Here is an 18612-nt window from a genome sequence, read left to right as displayed (position 1 = left end):
AGGAAAAAGACCCCCAAGAAACAAGCCGGTGCCTTCCACAGTTCCCCCCATGTACAGGAGAATGGTGTTCCGCAGGGCTCCTTATTGAGTGTGTCCCTATTTTTAGTGGCTATTAACAGTCTAGCAGCAGCTGTAGGGGCGTAGGTCTCACGTTCTCTGTATGCGGATGACTTATGCATTCCATACTGCTCCTCCAGTACTGGTGTTGCTGAGTGGCAACTGCAGGGAGCCAGTCACAAGGCGCAGTCATGGGCTCTTTCCCATGGCTTCCAGTTTTCAGCCACTAAGTTGTGTGTCACACATTTCTGTCGGCGTCGCACCGTTCATCCAGAACCAGAACTTTACCTTAATGACGATCCATTCACTATATTGGAGATGTATCGAATCTTAGGACTGGTTTTTGACGCCCGATTGACTTGGCTACCTCACCTTCGTCAGTGTCATCTTAAGTGGAAGTTCTGGCAGCACCTCGATGCCCTTTGCTGCCTGAGCAACACCAACTGGGGTGCAAATCGCTCTACGCTGCTGCAGCTCTACAAAGCCCTTGTTCAATCCCACCTTGACTATGGGAGTGTGGTTTCTGGTTCGGCGGTGTCCTGAGCATTGCATTTACTCGACCCAGTGCACCACTGTGGCGTTCGCCTAGCGAGGAGAGCCTTTAGAACGAGTCCAGTGACCAGTGGCCTGTTGGAGGCCGAAGTCCCTCCATTGAAGGTTGGGCGTGCACAACTGCTTGCTAGTTATGTTGCACACATTCATAGTTCTCCTGTGCATCTGAATTACTGTCTCCTTTTCCCAACCACAGCAGTTCATTTCCCGCATCAGTAGCCCAGGTCAGGGCTTACGATTTTGGTTCGCATCCAGTCCCTTCTGTCTGAACTGTGTTCCTTCCTGTTACCACCTTTCCTCGAGGTCTATTCCCATACATCTCCATGGTGTACACCTAGGCCGCAGATTCTTCTGGACCTTTCGCATAGAGAGAGGAAAAAATATTGAGCAGAGTGGGAGCCAGTACACAGCCTCTTTTCACAGCAAATGGGTCAGATGTGATTCCGTCAAAGACCACAATACCTTTCACATCTTCGTGAAAAGCCATGATCATCTTTAAGAGCTTTGGAGGACACTCTATCTTCAGAAGTACTGCATACAGTCCTCTGCTGACTGTGTTGAAAGCCTTCTTTAGGTCGATAAAGGCAATGAACAGATGAGTTTTCTGCTCGCGACACTTTTCCTGAATTTTCCAGAGCGTGAAGACCATATCAACTGTAGATCGTTAGGGACGAAACCTACATTGTTCCTCAGGGTATCTGCACTCAGCAAGCTTCTGAAGTCTGCCCAACACTACACAGGCAAATGTTTTTCCAGCTATACTCAGAAGTGAGATTCCATGGTGACAGTTGCAATCGCCACGATCACCTTTACCTTTGTATAAAGTAATGATAGTGGCATTGCGTATGTCTTGCACCACATTACCCTCAGCCCAACATTTCAGTAAGGGGTTGAAAAGCAGTGGAAAACATGGCTTAAGGTTTACAATTTCTGTAGAGATGTTGTCTTTGCCAGGGCACTTCCCACTTTTAAGCTGTGCAATTGCTCTTTGAAGCTCTTCCGTAGTAGGCAAGACATCCAAATCATGGTAAGGTGTTGTCTGAGGAATTTTATCCATTGCATTTGGACTAATGTTGGTGGGATGTGAGTAGAGGCTGGAGTAATGTTCTACCCAACAATGCAGTTGACGATTTTGACTTGTGATGACTTTTCCATCCATTTCCTTGAGTGGTATGCTCCTCTTTGGAATGTCTCCAATGGCATGTTTGATGCCCAAGTACACACCACCAATGTCGGCGCATTGGAACACTCCTGTATAACAGTGCAAAGTTGCTCCCAATAGGAACTGATGCAGTTGCAACCAGTGCATTGAACAGCTACCTTTGCTTAGCTTAGCTCTCGGTGTGTAGAACTGCATGGGTTTTTATGCCAGATGACAGTGGTCCGACACTTAGTCTCAAGGAGTGGTTTCAGGACATCTACATTCTCGATGAACCAATCCTGGGATTTTGCTTCCAGATTACTGAACACATTTTCAGCTGTAATGGTAAGAAGCGATTTTACACCTTCTGCCAGTCTTCAGAAATAGGAGTGGCTGAGTCTCAGGGATCCACCTCTTTCCATGTCTTGTCACTAAATACTTCTACTGCACCAGTGTTTCTTGTTTTGTTTTTCAAGGTGTTCTGGCAGAGTGAAACTTTTTAGTCATGAAGCGCACTATTGTCACTACTAGTGCATAATCTGTGTCACAGTCTGCACTAAGGAAAGAACGTTTATGAAAATGGTAAGGCAGATCTTTCCTTTTAGTTAGAATAAGATCTAATTGGTGCCAATGTTTTGAGCGGGGGTGCATCCAAGAAACCTTGTGATTCAGTTTGCCTTTAAAGTATGTATTGGTGAGACATAACTGATACTTTGCACAGAATTCAAGCAACCGCAGACCATTTTCATTCATCTTGCCCACTTCATGTTTGCCTAGGCAGTCAGTCCAAGAGGCAAAATCACCACCAATACGAGCATTGAAATCACCAAGGTTGCATAGACGGTCCCTGGAGTGCACTCCTTGTACCACATCACTGAGTTGTTCATAAAACTGAGCCTTGGCATCTGCAGCTGAGGTAAGTCTTTATGCATATACAGATATCAGCATCAGTGGTCCACTATTTGTTGTGAAACGCAGAGTCATAATGCGTTCTGAGATCCCAATCAGATATTCGGCACAACACAGCAAGTCATTGTGGACAGCAAAACCAATTCCATGCTGTCCGGGGCTAGCAACATCTTTGCCCTTCCAGGAAAAAGTTTAGTTTTTTCCCACTATTGAGCCTTCTGGTATCCTGGTTTCCTGCAGTCCTGTTATAGCGATATGGAGACTGACTAGCTCAAAGTCGATAGCAGCCATTTTGTGAAGCTCTTGTGAGCTTCCAAAGGTGTCCGGGAAGCCTTGCAGCATAGTGCGGATGTTCCACGTACAAAAGCGTAATAAAATATCTTTACTTTTTATTTTATTTTAGTTTTTTTATTTTTGTAGCAGCAGGTGTCGATATTACAGTGACGACTTCTAGCAGTGCCAGTCTTCCATACACCCAATGGAACAATCGGCACCAGGACGGGCCAGTACCTAACTGGCTTGGGGCTGTTCAGCTTGGAGCGGGCAGTGACTGACCAGTGGACCTATGATGGACCCTCCCACTGGCAGTAGCAACCCTGGCACCCACTCCTACACCTATCAGAGCGAGCTTATGACTGGTAACTGCCACTATCCATGTTGTTTTCACATGGGTGGAGTGTTCTCTCCATGGATACTACTGCGCCTTGGATGCAGATTTTAGGTGATGGTGAGCTTGCCCACTACTCGTGCAACCCTCTTGGCCTAGCTGACTGGTTCCACAGGAGTGAAAATAAGTGACGTGCGGAGTCAGGTTGGCTGCATGCAATTGTCACTCATTTACAGTTGGACCGTACTTGCACCTAACATTAGTGCCGATTCCAGGTTTCAATTTGGAGTTGCCCCTCTCCTATTCGGATGGCATGCCAGTGGTAATGAAGTCCATATCTCCAAAGACAAGAGATGGGAAACAGGATATGGATAAGAGGAAAGAAAGGGCATTGTGAGACACACTCTGTCTGGTTTCTAGGGAAAATGAATGCACTATTGTAATCAGCATATGAATAATTTTAGCCTGGATAATAAATATACAGGAAGCATCATATGATAAATGTTTTGAAAGATTCAAGCATATATTACATTTGCACAAGTAGATCAAAGTTGAAAATTGAGTAAGAAAAAAAATAACTAACTGGAGTGTAATCATAGATGGGGTGGTTCCATCTTCATATGCTGTACACCGTATGACTACTGCAATTGCATACGGCTTGTCTATGCTCTACTAATCACGCTATTGCGTCTTTGCTTCACTGCATCAGTTAAATTCGTAACATATTTTGTTGTAAATATATTCTCCCTCTTTAGCTCATACCTTGTTCCTGCAGAATCACAAATTCTTCATGACCATAAATTCTTCATTTTGCATTTTCAGAACATCACCATTCCTGTAGTCACTACTTACGAGCATCATCGATTCTCCATGGGAAGGTTTGAATGTTATGCAAATTGTGAAAAATCTGTTCCTTCAAGTAATTGGCTTGTTTGCTTGATTAGAGCTTGGACAACACAGGGATATCAGATTCTAAGCCAGCGGGTTTACTCGCAATTTGTTCTGCCATCTAGGAATTCAACCAATTATGTTTCGGATTACAATAAGAAAATAAATTATTGTGGTATGCCCCTTGGGGTTAGAATAAGCCCAAGGTATCCCTGCCTGTCGTAAGAGGCGACTAAAAGGAGTCTCAAACTTTTCGGCCCTATGAGTTCAGGTCCCATTTTATGGTTTGACCTACCACTTTCCAAATTCTACAGAAGTGCGGACTATATGGGGAAGGATGGCTTTCGTGGTGCATGAGTTATCCATAGTGCCCTTAGATTCGATCTCCTGAACCTCTTTTCTTGGCTTTGCGTCTCCTCTTGCAATTCAACTATTTGGGTGAGGAAACTTTCTGGGGTATGTCGTCTTCTTCCATTGTCTCCTGTCCTCTTTCGCCCCCATGACAGTATTGGATTTCTCTGTGCCCAATATCCAGCATGGTAGCCAGTCCATTGTGGTGGGTCCGTCATGTACCCACTTGGTGGTAGCCCCCTGACAACACAGGTGCCTGTCTTCCTGGGCCATCAGGACTCCCGGCAACAGCCATCATGCCAGGTGGCTTTTGCTGTGGCTGGGTGGCACCCATAGGGAGAGCCCCTGATCAGAATGGGTGGCATCAGGGCAGATGACTTGCAATGAAGTGGACTAAGTCATCTCTTCCTGGTGATCGTACGGTGTCTCTAAGAAGGGCAAGATCGAGTACAATGCTGACAGGTATGACCCTAGATCATTTCCCTCCCTTGCTACACCATGGGACTACTGAAAGAAGAGAGGTATGTTCGCCTCGGTATTTAGTCTGTAGCAGAATGGACGGGGACTCCTTTCTACCTATGAAGCCTCAATTTTTTGTTGAACATCTTGACGATAAGTTTGGGGAAGTGACAACACTGTCCAAGATGAGAAGCGGTGCAGTCTTGAATCAGACAGCATCCCCAGCCTAATCCTGGGCATTACATGCTTGTGACCAGCTGGGTGATATTCCTGTTGGCATCACTCCCCATAAAAGCCTCAACATGGTCCAGGGGATTATTTTCCATTGCAACCTCCTATTGCAGTCTGACGACAAGCTCCACGCCAATCTAGAATGGCGAGGTGTTCATTTCATCCGGCGTGTTTACAGGGGACCCAAAGACAACAGGGTTGCTGCCAGTGCTTTCATCTTGGCCTTTGAGAGTGATTCATGGCCTGAAAAGGTCAAAGTGATGGTTTACCGTTGTGACATTACACCGTAAGTCCCTCCCCCTATGCAGTGCTTTAAGTGCTGAAGTTCGGGCTCATGTCTTCCCACTGCACTTCCAGCACCACATGTCGAGACTGCGGACATCTACTGCTTCCACATACTGCATGTGTGCCACCTCCCACTTGTATCAACTTTGGAGGCCAGCACTCCCCCTGCTCGCCAGACTGCACAGTACTCCAAAAGGAGTGGAAAATCATGGAGTACAAGACCCTGGACTGGTTGACATACCAAGAGGCTAAACGTATATTTGAATGATTACACCATTTGGTTGATGTCCACATATGCTGCAGCTACATTACCATCACCGTCACTAGTACCAGTCGTACCACACTCTGTGCCATGAACAGTGGGCCCTCCTGGCCTCCAGATGGTGCAGTACCCCTGAATGCATTGGCTGCACTGATTCATCAGTTCTCTAAACCTTTCCTACTTTTGGGAGATTTCGATGCCCATAACCCCTTGTGGGGTGGCACCACACTTACTGGCCAATGCAGAGATGTCAGAACTTTTCTGTCTCAACTCGACTTCTGCCTCTTAAATACAGGGGCCCCCACACATTTCAGTGTGCCTCATGGCACTTACTCGGCCATTAATTTGTCCCTATGCAGCCCAGGACTTCTCCCATCTGTCCACTGGAGAGCCCACAATGACTTGTGTGGTAGTGATCACTTTCCCATCTTCCTGTCACTCCCCCAGCGCCATTCCTCTGGAGGTCTACTAAGATGGGCTTTAAACAGGGCAGCCTGGGAAGCTTTCACCTGTGCTGTCACTGTTGAATCTCCCGCACATGGTACCATTGATATGGTAGTCGAGTGGGTCACTAGAACAATCATTTCTGCGGCGGAAAACGTGGTCCCTTGTTCTTCAGGGTGCCCCCGGTAAAAGTCAGTACCTTGGTGGTCGGTGGAAATTTCTGAGGCCGTTAAAGAGTGTTGGCAAGCTCTTCGGCAACATAAGCTGCACCCTTCCCTAGAGCACCTAATAGCTTTTAAATGATTCTGTGCCAGCATTCGCCAGCTTATAAAAAGATGGAAACAGGAATATTGGTAGAGGTATGTCTTGACCATTGAGTGCCATACACCACCTTCTCAAGTCTGGACGAAAATCAGAAGTGTTTGTGGGTACCAGGCCCTGACAGGTGTCACGACATTAACATCAATAGTGTGTTATCTACTGACACACACCTAATTGCCGAGCACTTCGCTGAGCACTATGCTCGAGCCTCTGCGTCAGAAAATTGTCCCCCAGCATTTTGCACCTTCAAATGGCGGATTGGAAGAAAAGCCCTCTCGCTCACTGAACTTCACAGTGAACCCTATAAAGCTCCATTTACAGAGTGTTAGCTCCTCAGCGTCCTTGCACATTGCCCTGACACAGCTCCTGGGCCAGATCGGATCCACAGTCAGATGTTCAAACACCTCTCATCCGACTATAAGCGTCATCTCCTCGTCATCTTCAGCTGGATCGGGTGCAATGGTCTTTCCATCCCAATGGCGAGAGAGCATCATCACTCTAATGCTCAAACCCGGCAAATACCCATTTGATGTTGGTAACTATCGGCTCATCAGCCTCACCAACATTCTTTGTAAGTTGTTAGAACATATTGTTAATCAGAAGTTGGGTTGGGTCCTGGAGTCACGTAGCCTACTGGCTCCATGCCAGGGTGGTTTCCACCAGAGTCACTCTACCACTGATAATCTAGTTTCCCTCGAGTCTGCCATCCAGACAGCCTTTTCCAGATGCCAACATGTGGTTGCCATCTCTTTTGATTTACGAAAAGCTTATGACTTGACCTGGTGACATCATATCCTTGTCACATTGTATGAGTGGGGTCTCTGGGGCCCACTCCAGATTTTTATCCGAAATTTCCTGTCGCTTCATACTTTCCATGTCCAAGTTGGTGCCTCCCATAGTTCACCCCATATTCAGGAAAATGGGGTCCCACAGGGCTCTGTATTGAGTGTATCTCTATTTTTAGTGACCATTAATGGTTTAGCAGCAGCTGTCGGGCCGTCCGTCTCACCTTCTCTGTATGCAGATGACTTCTGCATTTGGTACTGCTCCTCCAGTACTGGTGTTGCTGAGCTGCACCTACAGGAGCCATCCACAAGGCACGGTCATGGGCTGTAGCCCACGGCTTCCAGTTTTCAACCACGAAGTCGTGTGTCATGCACTTCTGTCGACGTCGTTCTGGTCACGTTCTAACAACCGTACCACAACAAAGGTCAAAAATTAATTATGATTGTAGTGTTGCTCACACCGCTAAATATGCATTTTCGGGCAACAACAAAGTTATATTATGTGGCAGGTGTCATTAGAGCACAGTTAATAAAGTCATTTCTTGAAATAATGGATAAACTAGGCACTCATTTTTTTTGTGTTTCCCAAGCTGGTCTCATTGTGAACTCATGGCTCAATCGTCGAAAATCTAGGTAGTGATGATTCCAAGCTCAGATGCAAAGACGCCTAGGTGTTATTCTGCGATATTAAAAAGTTTTTTAGATGTGTTTCATAAACCATTCTTGAAGATTAAACTTTTGCAAGTTAAGACAATGGCGATGTAAAAAAGTAATCAGCACTCCAAATTTAAGTTACACTTCTTTTTTATTACTTTTGTTGCAATATCACGTGATTCGTTCCAAAACATCACTTCACAATATAAAACATACTTGAAAATATCTTCCTCACTGTTAAAGTTCACATTTCATAAACATGACGACCAAAGCTTGACTCTCTAATAACCGCTTACGCGCCCAAAAATCAGAGTTACAAGTATGACAAAGATCATAGTGACAAAAGAAAGAATACACATAAGAATAATATCATTGCAATATATACATATCAATGTATCGAAGTACCTCTACATTAATGAAATCAAATCTAAATGTTGTCACAGAAATATCTTAACTATTTTACAGAAACACAGTAGAATATTGCTGGTATCGAGAGGTTGAGGTGAGGTGCCGTAATGGTTACGTAATTCAAGTACCATTACAACCTGGAACCAGAACTTTATCTTAATGACGATCCACTCACTGTAGTGGAGACATATCGATTCTTAGGACTGGTTTTCGACGCGCAATTGACTTGGCTACCTCACCTTCGTCAGTGTCAGCTTAAGTGGAAGTGCTGGCAGCACCTCAATGCCCTCTGCGGCCTGAGCAGTACCAACTGGGGTGTAGATCGCTCTATGCTGCTGCAGCTCTACAGAGCCCTTGTTCAATCTCGCCTTGACTATGGGAGTGTGGCTTATGGTTCGGCTGTGCCATCAGTGTTGCGTTTACTCGACCCAGTACACCACTGTAATGTTTGACTGGCAACGGGAGCTTTTAGGACGAGTCCAGTGACCAGCGTCCTGGTGGAGGCAGGAGTCCCTCCATTGAAGGCTAAGTGTGCACAACTGCTCGCCAGTTAGATTGCATACATTCATAGTTCTCCTGAGCATCCGAATTACCGTCTCCTTTTCCCACCCATGACGGTCCATCTCCTGCATCGGAGGCTAAGGTCAGGGCTTACGATTGTGGTTCGCCTCCAATCTCTTGTGTCTGAAGTGGAGTCCTTGCCTTTACCACCTATACTCGAGGTCTATTCATGTACACCTCCATGGTGTACACCTAGGCCAAAGCTTTGCCTGGGCTTTCCACATGGTCCTAAGAACTCAGTTAAGCCCATGACTCCTTGCTGTCACTTCCTCTCGATTCTTGACATGGACCAGAACCATGAAGTGGTATACCCCGATGGCTCGATGGCTGATGGTCATATTGGCTTTGCATATGTTCATGGAGGACATATTGAACAGCACTCCTTGCCAGATGGCTGCAGTATTTTCACTGCAGAGCTGATGGCCATTTCTCGTTCATTTGAACGCACCCGCTCGTGCCCTGGCGAATCGTTTCTTCTCTGTACTGACTCCTTGAGCAGCCTATAAGCTATTGACCAGTGCTACCCCTGCCATCCTTTGGTAGTGACCATCTAGGAGTGCATCTATGCCCTGGAATGGTCTAGTCATTCTGTGGTGTTTATGTGGAGCCCAGGGCACATTGGAATCCAAGGAAATGAACTTGCTGACAGGTTGACCAAACAGGGTACACGGAAACTGCTCCTGGAGATCGGCATCCCCGTAACTGACCTGCGATCATTATTACGCCGCAAGGTTTTTCAGCTTTGGGAGACGGAATGGTGTAATCTCAGTATGCACAACAATCTGCATGCCATTAAGGAGACTATGAATGTGTGGACACAGGGACACTGTAGTTCTCTGCATACTCTGCATTGGCCACACGTGGCTAACACAGGGCTACCTCCTCCGTTGTGAGGACCCACCTTGGTGTCACTGTGGCTCACATATGACTTATCATCCACATCTTGCTGGACTGCCCATTTTTATCCCCTCTGCGGTGGACTTTTAACCTTCCCAGTACTCTACCTTCGGTGTTGGGTGACAATTCCTCAACAGCAGATTTAGTTTTACGCTTTATTTGTAAGGAGGTCTTTTATCATACCATCTAAGGGTGATCATTTAGCCTTCTCCCTGAGGCTGCCACCCTCCCTCCATTTTAACTCTGTCGCACTTTCTTTACATTTGGTTGTCTTGGTGGTCATCTTTTCCCTACATGTGTTCATCTCACCTTGTCTTTCTGCAGTGGACATTGTAATGTGTTGCAGAGTGGCTGGCTCATCCTCTTTTTATTATTGTGATCAGCCAGCACAGACTCTCTGCTCTATGGTTTTAATACCTCCTTCTACTTCCTTGTGGTGTATGTTTTCCCTATTTTTGTTCGTTCCATTTGTTTTCCTTTTAGGTGTGGTTCCCCATTCCTTTTCTCCCTTTTACTTTCTCAAACATACTTTGGGTGTTTTCGTACCTTGAGCCTTAATTGCATCAGGAAAAAGGAACTGATGACCCTTTAGTTTGGTCCCTTTATACCCCAAACCAACCAATCTTGTGGTATATACTGGTTTCTTATTACAACTGGGTGTCGGCCAAAGTTGCATCAGGCTAAACACTTCCGACACAAACCAGACATCTTGATTTTTTGCATTGAAATTGTTAATAGTATGGGGTGTATCATAATTAATGGCAGAATTGGTTACAGTTGAAAGTATGTGAGACTAAGGAAAAAAGTTTTAGTAAACATTGGGTTCTAAAACAAGTACTTTAAGAACTGTGAGCACTTCTTCATCCTTGATACTGCGAAACAAATCTCTTCTATTGCAAGCTCTTTGCTCTCCATATTTTGGGAGAAGGCAGTATGGACCAAAACAAATGCAGTAAACACAGGCTCTAAAGTACATATACCTTAAGAACTATGAGCACTTCATCAGTAGAGATATGTGTTTCATCAGTAGAAAAGATGAACAAGTGCTCATAGCTCTTAAGGTATGCACTTTGGAGCCCATGTTTACTAATTGTTTTTTCTTGTTTACCCCATACTACTTCCTCCCAAAGTGTGGAAAGCAAAGAGCTTGGAATAGAAGAGATTTGTTTCACTGTATCAAAGATGTAGTGTTCATAGCTCTAAGCATTTTAGTATGTTTACTTAGACTTGTATTGCTTCAAGTACTGTGTACTTTCAACTGTGTGTGGTAATGCCATTAATGGTGATACACCCTGCATAATCAATTCTTGGAGACTGCTATCTTGGCATGATAATGCCCACCCCCAGAGTGGCGGTTGGATGAGGGGTACAGCAATTTGGTTGGAAACACTGCAACATCTTGCGCACCTCTTTGGTGACCTGAAGGAAGATGTGTGTGAACGTTGGTTTCAGTTAGACAAGGAAATTCAAGAGTGGGTGCAATTGTGGTGTCAGCAGCTTACTGCTTCGTAGGAAACGGGCATTGATCATGTCCTTTTCCAGTGGAATAAATGTCTTACCATGTGTGGCTACTTTTGAATAGAACCATTTCATGGTTCCATCATGACAGATGTTCAGTTTTTATTTGACTTCCCCTTTTATGACATGGTGTAGTGCTACATGGGTTATTCATGAGAATGGCCTATATTCCACCACGGTACCCACACTGTCGAAAGGGATTTTGTCTCTTATAAACATCTTTTCTAGTGGAGAAATACGCTGTGCATGCCTCCATCTGTGATCTGTGCAGATTGTACCTGTGGTGATGTAACACAGCAGGGGTGACGCATGGAGTGGTGAGTGTGGAGCACTACTTGGACATGGCCATTCATGCCTTGGTGATGCCCCTTGAAGATGTTGTGCACACCTCAGAGGAAACGAACATACTTCAATGTAAACACTCAAGACAAATGAAGATTGTAAACCTTATATCTTTACTAGAGTTCAGTTGGTTGGACATACTGTTGGACGTATTTAAATTTATGAGTTGCTGATATTTGGATCTGTCTTCACAGTTGATGTACATAGTTGAAACAATACAGAAGATTATCATTGAAGATGCATTCATCATTCAATAGTGCAAAGTAGCGAGACACTTTCTTAAAGCATCACACTGCCTGGAGACAAAGGCTGGAGGAGAAAGCTTGTGCATGGCTGTGGTATTGGGTAGTCTGACCAAGAGAACAAAACAAAAAGGTGACTGTAGTGAAAGAAGAATAATCAAAGACAACTTAAACCATATCACACTGACAAACCCTTACTCGTGGTGTTACAGCCGACACACACACACACACACACACACACACACACACACACACACACACACACACACACACACACACACACAAAGAAAAGGAAACACCACAACAGCTGCTTTCACAGGTGGCCTGGCCTCTGATAGAGTATGATATGCCTGTGGCAGAACTTGAATAGGAAATGCTGAGTGGGTGGATTGCGCAGGTCTTACATCGGGCTCTTCCACAGAGGTGTGATCCCTGTGTCAAGGGTCTGAGACTGGGAGTGGCATAAGGATGGACTAGGATGTTGTGGAGGTTGGGTGGGCAATGGAACACCAGTCTAGGAGGGATGGGAAGGATCTTGGATAGAATGTTCCTAATTTCAATGCATGATGATAGTTAATCAGGATCCTGATGGAGCCTGTGGTTCAGTTGTTCCAGTGTGGGATAGTATTGGGTGACACTCTTTTATAGCTTAAAAACTATAAATTTAATGTTATACCTAAAAACAAAGATGATGTGACTTACCAAACGAAAGCACTGGCACGTCGATAGACACACAAACAAACACAAACATACACACAAAATTCAAGCTTTCGCAACAAACTGTTGCCTCATCAGGAAAGAGGGAAGGAGAGGGAAAGACGAAAGGATGTGGGTTTTAAGGGAGAGGGTAAGGAGTCATTCCAATCCCGGTAGCGGAAAGACTTACCTTAGGGGGAAAAAAGGACAGGTATACACTCGCACACACACTCATATCCATCCACACATACACAGACTGAGTGTGTGTGCGAGTGTATACCTGTCCTTTTTTCCCCCTAAGGTAAGTCTTTCCGTTCCCGGGATTGGAATGACTCCTTACCGTCTCCCTTAAAACCCACATCCTTTCGTCTTTCCCTCTCCTTCCCTCTTTCCTGATGGGGCAACAGTTTGTTGCGAAAGCTTGAATTTTGTGTGTTTGTTTGTGTGTCTATCGACGTGCCAGCACTTTCGTTTGGTAAGTCACATCATCTTTGTTTTTAGGTATATTTTTCCCATGTGGAATGTTTCCCTCTATTAATAAATTTAATGTTATATACATTTATCATGCATCATTTAGTAAGTAAATTTCTTCAGCTTTCTATTGCTGTTCTCTGTTTTTCTCTAAGGTAAATAGTTTGTTGACAAATAATGATTTTGTCCAAGTGAACACTACTTTACGGCATGTCTTTACTAATGTAAACAATTAAAACCAAGTACCTTCATACCACCCTGTCTATGTCTACTGAGTAATACTGTCACTATTTTTAATGTTTAATTTTTTTGTGTGAAAAGTGAAAATTCAAGTTTCTGTGGGCAGTATGCACATTGTGGCCTATAATTCAAAATAAATCACGTTTATAAAAAAAAGTCTTATGATAGTCCGATAATGCTCAATGAGACCTATCTGTAGACACTTAAAGTGTTGTCAAGACCTTAATTTTCAAAGTTCATGTTATATGTTGTTGTGGTCTTCAGTCCAGAGACTGGTTTGATGCAGCTCTCCATGCTACTCTATCCTGTGCAAGCTTCATCATCTCCAAGTAACTACTGCACCCTACATCCTTCTGAATCTGCTTAATGTATTCATCTCTTGGTCTCGCTCTATGATTTTTACCCTCCACACTGCCCTCTAATACTAATTTGGTGGTCCCCTGATGCCTCAGAACATGTCCTACCAACCAATCCTGTCTTTTAGTCAAACATTTAATATGAAAAAAATTAAAGACTACTCTTCGGACAAAGAGCGCGTCTTGATGCACAACCTCTTCTGATTTTTCTCTTTGTAACCATGTTACTGGCTTCTTTGTTGGGTTCACTTTTTCACTTTCTGTTGGTTTTAATCTCATTTGATTTTTTTTATGCTTAACCAAGCCATGATGGTTACTCCTGGTTTCAAGCCAACAGCCAGATGCCTGGGTTTTCCCCAACATGTGGCCAGAGCATGGCTTTATGTGCTAGCCACGGTCCTGTGGTCTTGGTAATTCTCGTAGTCAGGTCAGCTTGTTTGCCAATCACTTCAGGTAAAAGGTCCTACCATCTATTGATGCCAATGCAAGACTGGTGCAGCAACTGGGCTCTGCCTGGCTCAGATGCCACCCCTTCTCAGCTGCCAAAACACTTGCGCAGGCTTGGCAGCGCATGTCTCTTGCCACAACAGAAGGCGTGTGCACAGCTGCGCCTGTTTTTAAAGTTCCAAGTCACAATTACAGACTTGTACCCTCTCAGATTGTATTTTATTTTATAAGCAAACTTTGTTTATACAACTTCACTCAAACGAGATATGTTAAATCTTTGGACTTGGCGAATTCAGGAATGTTGAGGACCCCAGAATGCACAACAACAGATATTGTGTTCTCAAAACTTGTATCTGCATCATCCATGTCCTTCATTGTAGTGTCTACTTAAAGATCCATTTGGCTGACTAAATTGCTATGTCTCCAGGAACCTCATTATGGCTCTGTTGCTTTTTTATCTTCATCCCCCACCCTTCTCCCTCTCTCCCCGTCTCCCTCCCTCTCTCCCCGTCTCCCTCCCTCTCTCCCCGTCTCCCTCCCTCTCTCCCCGTCTCCCTCCCTCTCTCCCCGTCTCCCTCCCTCTCTCCCCGTCTCCCTCCCTCTCTCCCCGTCTCCCTCCCTCTCTCCCCGTCTCCCTCCCTCTCTCCCCGTCTCCCTCCCTCTCTCCCCGTCTCCCTCCCTCTCTCCCCGTCTCCCTCCCTCTCTCCCCGTCTCCCTCCCTCTCTCCCCGTCTCCCTCCCTCTCTCCCCGTCTCCCTCCCTCTCTCCCCGTCTCCCTCCCTCTCTCCCCGTCTCCCTCCCTCTCTCCCCGTCTCCCTCCCTCTCTCCCCGTCTCCCTCCCTCTCTCCCCGTCTCCCTCCCTCTCTCCCCGTCTCCCTCCCTCTCTCCCCGTCTCCCTCCCTCTCTCCCCGTCTCCCTCCCTCTCTCCCCGTCTCCCTCCCTCTCTCCCCGTCTCCCTCCCTCTCTCCCCGTCTCCCTCCCTCTCTCCTCGTCTCCCTCCCTCTCCCTCTCCCTCTCCCTCTCCCTCCCTCTCTCCCTCCCCCTCTCCCTCCCCTCCCCCTCTCCCTCCCTCCCCCTCTCCCCCCTCTCCCTCCCTCTCCCTCCCTCCCCCTCCCTCCCCCCTCTCCCTCCCTCTCTACCCCTCCCCCCTCTCCCTTCCTCTCTCCCCCTCTCCCCTCTCCCTCCCCCTCCCCCTCCTCCTCCCACCTTCCCATCTTCCCATTTTCCTCTTAGTTCTGAGATACACTTCTCATCTATCTTCCCCGTAAGTGATTTATATTTCTCTATCTCTATGTTCTGCCAGTGCTGAACTGAAGCTATCACAGTCATCATTTGTGGTCTCCTCACTTCTTGATGGTTCCCTCTCTATCTTTGTATTCCCTTGTTCTCCCAGCAGGTGGTTCTTCCTCTTGGAATGATGTAAATATTCCCCAACCAGTCCCTTTTTCCTCCGTGAAGAAGGAGCATTTAATCTGGAAAAGTTGGGATTAGTATTTTCTACCTTTAATGACAATATTATGAAAGGTAGATTGTTACAAACCATAGAGAGGAAATGTTGAGTCGCAGGCAGGTGCAACAAAAAGACTGCCGTACATGTGAGCTTTCGGCCAAAAGGCCATGTATTCATACAAGCAGAACTCCACACACATGACCACTTTCTCTGGCTACCAAGGCCTAAAGTCTTAATATTGTCATTAATCCAACTTGGATTTTCCATTGTTTTATTTTGTACCTTTCATTTTTGTGTTTGCAGTACTAGGAATTTTACTTAATGCTGGTAAGTACTAACCAGACATTCTGTTTCCTTGTGATTTAAACAGTTTTGTTATTTGAATTTTCCATCTGGTGCGTTTACTGTAGCATGTGAGTGCCCTATTTAGGAAATCTCAGATGTACTCGGACCTCACTTAACAGGTGAAAGGGTATTACGTAAAATCTTTCTTGTTTTTCATTCTCAGGCCATTAGAATTTCACCTGATCATTTCATTGTTCCTATTGTAATCTGAGATTGTACTGTAAATGATGAAGGAAGCAAACATCAGTCCCACTATTATTTCAGGGCTGCAGCCAATGGTAGCATTTTGAGATTTTACATACAGCAGCGTATTAAAGATAATCTCATTATTGTTGTTGAAATTTCTTATAAGTATGGATAATATCAACAAATATTTAACTTATTATTATAGCAAATCAAAATTTAATCCAGAACACTAAAATTATGAGAAATAATTGTTTGCGAATGCTTACCATCAGGATGCAGAATGTTTAGTACTGCCAATAGATACAGCGAAAAGTAAAAGTGACAGCATTGTCCTAGCTTTCAAAACTGTTGAGTTCCTTCCTCATAAAGGAGTGACAGATAGGTTGGGTGAGGTTAAAACTGAAGAGCAGGTCACTCAGTACCCAGGGTGATGGGGACTCACTTATAGTCTGAGTGACCTGCCCTCCCTTCTCAAACTTTGCCAAACAATTCCCCTCTCCTCCCACTGAGCAAAGTGATGCAGTGGTTAGCACACTGGACTCACATTTGGGAGGACAACAGTTCAAATTTGTGTCCTGCCATCCAGGTTCAGGATTTCCAAGATTTCCCTCAAATCGCTCCAAGCAAATGCCAGGATGTTTCCTCTGAAAGGGCATGGCTGGCTTCTTTCTCCATTCATGGAACATGGTGAACTTTTGCACAATCTCTAATGGACTCAATGTCGATGAGACATTTAAGCCAATCTTTCTTCCTTACCCCTCTCTCAAAGGAAGGAACTCAGTTCTGAAAGCTAGGACAATCTTGTCACTTTTATGTGTGTCTGTTGGCAGGACTAAACATTTTGCTTTCTGAAGGTAAATACAGCATCATAATTTAAACTTTGTTATCTGACATGTGCAAACTTCTTCCTTTATGTTGTGATTCCAGAATGAATTCTCCGACGAGCAGATGGCGAATCTGTTGGGTGGACTTGGCCTGGGAGAAGGTGGAGACAATGACTTCCTTAAATTCATGCAAACAATGATGCAGTCCCTTCTGTCAAAAGAAATATTATACCCTACAATGAAGGACATTGTCGACAAGGTAAATGTAATGTTCAGTAGTTTTGGATGTTACTGTTTGACACTGTGTAACTATTCATTTGATCCTATTAGCTGTGACCGTACCAGCCAACTTGTGTAAAAGATGTCACAGTGTTAGAATAAGATTTGTAGAGTTCGTATCTTCATGTCATTCTGTAGTGTCAGGACAATGTAGTGTGTGCCTATTTGTGCTTGGAAGAAGAATGCAGTTGCATAAACTGAACTACTATGCTCAAGTTCTTGTGCCCTCTCCTTCCTTCCTTCCTTCCTCCCTCCCTCGCTCCCTCCCTCCCTCCCTCCCTCCCTCCCCCTCCCCCTCCCCCTCCCCCTCCCCCTCCCCCTCCCCCTCGTCATCTCCTTTCCTGTATTGTGTGATATCTGATCATCTTTACGCATCCATTGTTGGTATTTCATGCAGGATTTTGCAGTAGTGTGTGGATTACACATTCAGTTTCAATACGGTTATTCTAGTTTCCAATTAATTATTCACATATTACACCATCCTCATAGTCCAGTCAATGAAGGGAAAATGGGGGAAATAATTTGGGTCATTGCAAATTTTTTTATACAGAGTTATGTGCCATCAACCTGTTTTGGGTGCCTGTTGAGTCTCATGGAAGATAATCTTAGCCATTGTTTCTCCTATGATTATGTGACATAACAATTATTTAATAAAAGTACACATATGGTTGAATTTACTTTGTCGTACACCTCAAATTTATTGATATTAAGCATATAATGATCAACATTCGTGTAATATATTAATATTGTAACATGTTAAGGTTGATTTTGTAACACAGGTTGCAAAGTACATATGCTATGGGTTGTTGTTGTTGTGGTCTTCAGTCCTGAGACTGGTTTGATGCAGCTCTCCATACTACTCTATCCTGTGCAATCTTCTTCATCTCCCCAGTACCTAACTGCAGCCTACATCCTTCTGAATCTGCTTAGTGTATTCGTCTCTTGGTCTCCCTCTACAATTTTTACCCTCCACGCTGCCCTCCAATGCTAAATTTGTGATCCCTTGATGCCTCAAAACATGTCCTACCAACTGATCCCTTCTTCTAGTCAAGTTGTGCCACAAACTTCTCTTCTCCCCAATCCTATTCAATACCTCCTCATTAGTTACGTGATCTACCCACCTTATCTTCAGCATTCTTCTGTAGCACCACATTTCGAAAGCTATTCTCTTCTTGTCCAAACTAGTTATCGTCCATGTTTCACTTCCATACATGGCTACACTCCATACAAATACTTTCAGAAACGACTTCCTGACACTTAAATCTATACTCGAAGTTAACAAATTTCTCTTCTTCAGAAACGCTTTCCTTGCCTTTGCCAGTCTACATTTTATATCCTCTCTACTTCGACGATCATCAGTTATTTTGCTCCCCAGATAGCAAAACTCCTTTACTACTTTAAGTGA

At 44.7% G+C, this 18612-nt stretch overlaps 1 protein-coding gene across 2 annotated transcripts in view; it reads left to right on the top strand.

Annotated features, from left to right (window-relative positions):
• The window catches only part of LOC124711569 (peroxisomal biogenesis factor 19), a 59976-nt gene that overhangs the window by 14704 nt on the left and 26660 nt on the right, over positions 1 to 18612 (top strand). For both annotated transcript variants that reach the window (XM_047241712.1, XM_047241711.1), the window contains exon 5: positions 17032 to 17187. In XM_047241712.1, coding sequence (XP_047097668.1) covers positions 17032 to 17187 — 156 coding nt within the window. The remainder of the gene's footprint in view (positions 1 to 17031; positions 17188 to 18612) is intronic.

Source organism: Schistocerca piceifrons, chromosome 8, assembly GCF_021461385.2.
Source record: "Schistocerca piceifrons isolate TAMUIC-IGC-003096 chromosome 8, iqSchPice1.1, whole genome shotgun sequence".
Lineage (NCBI taxonomy): Eukaryota > Metazoa > Arthropoda > Insecta > Orthoptera > Acrididae > Schistocerca > Schistocerca piceifrons.
Note: the sequence above shows the minus strand (reverse complement) of the source record. Positions and strands in the feature narration are given on the sequence as shown.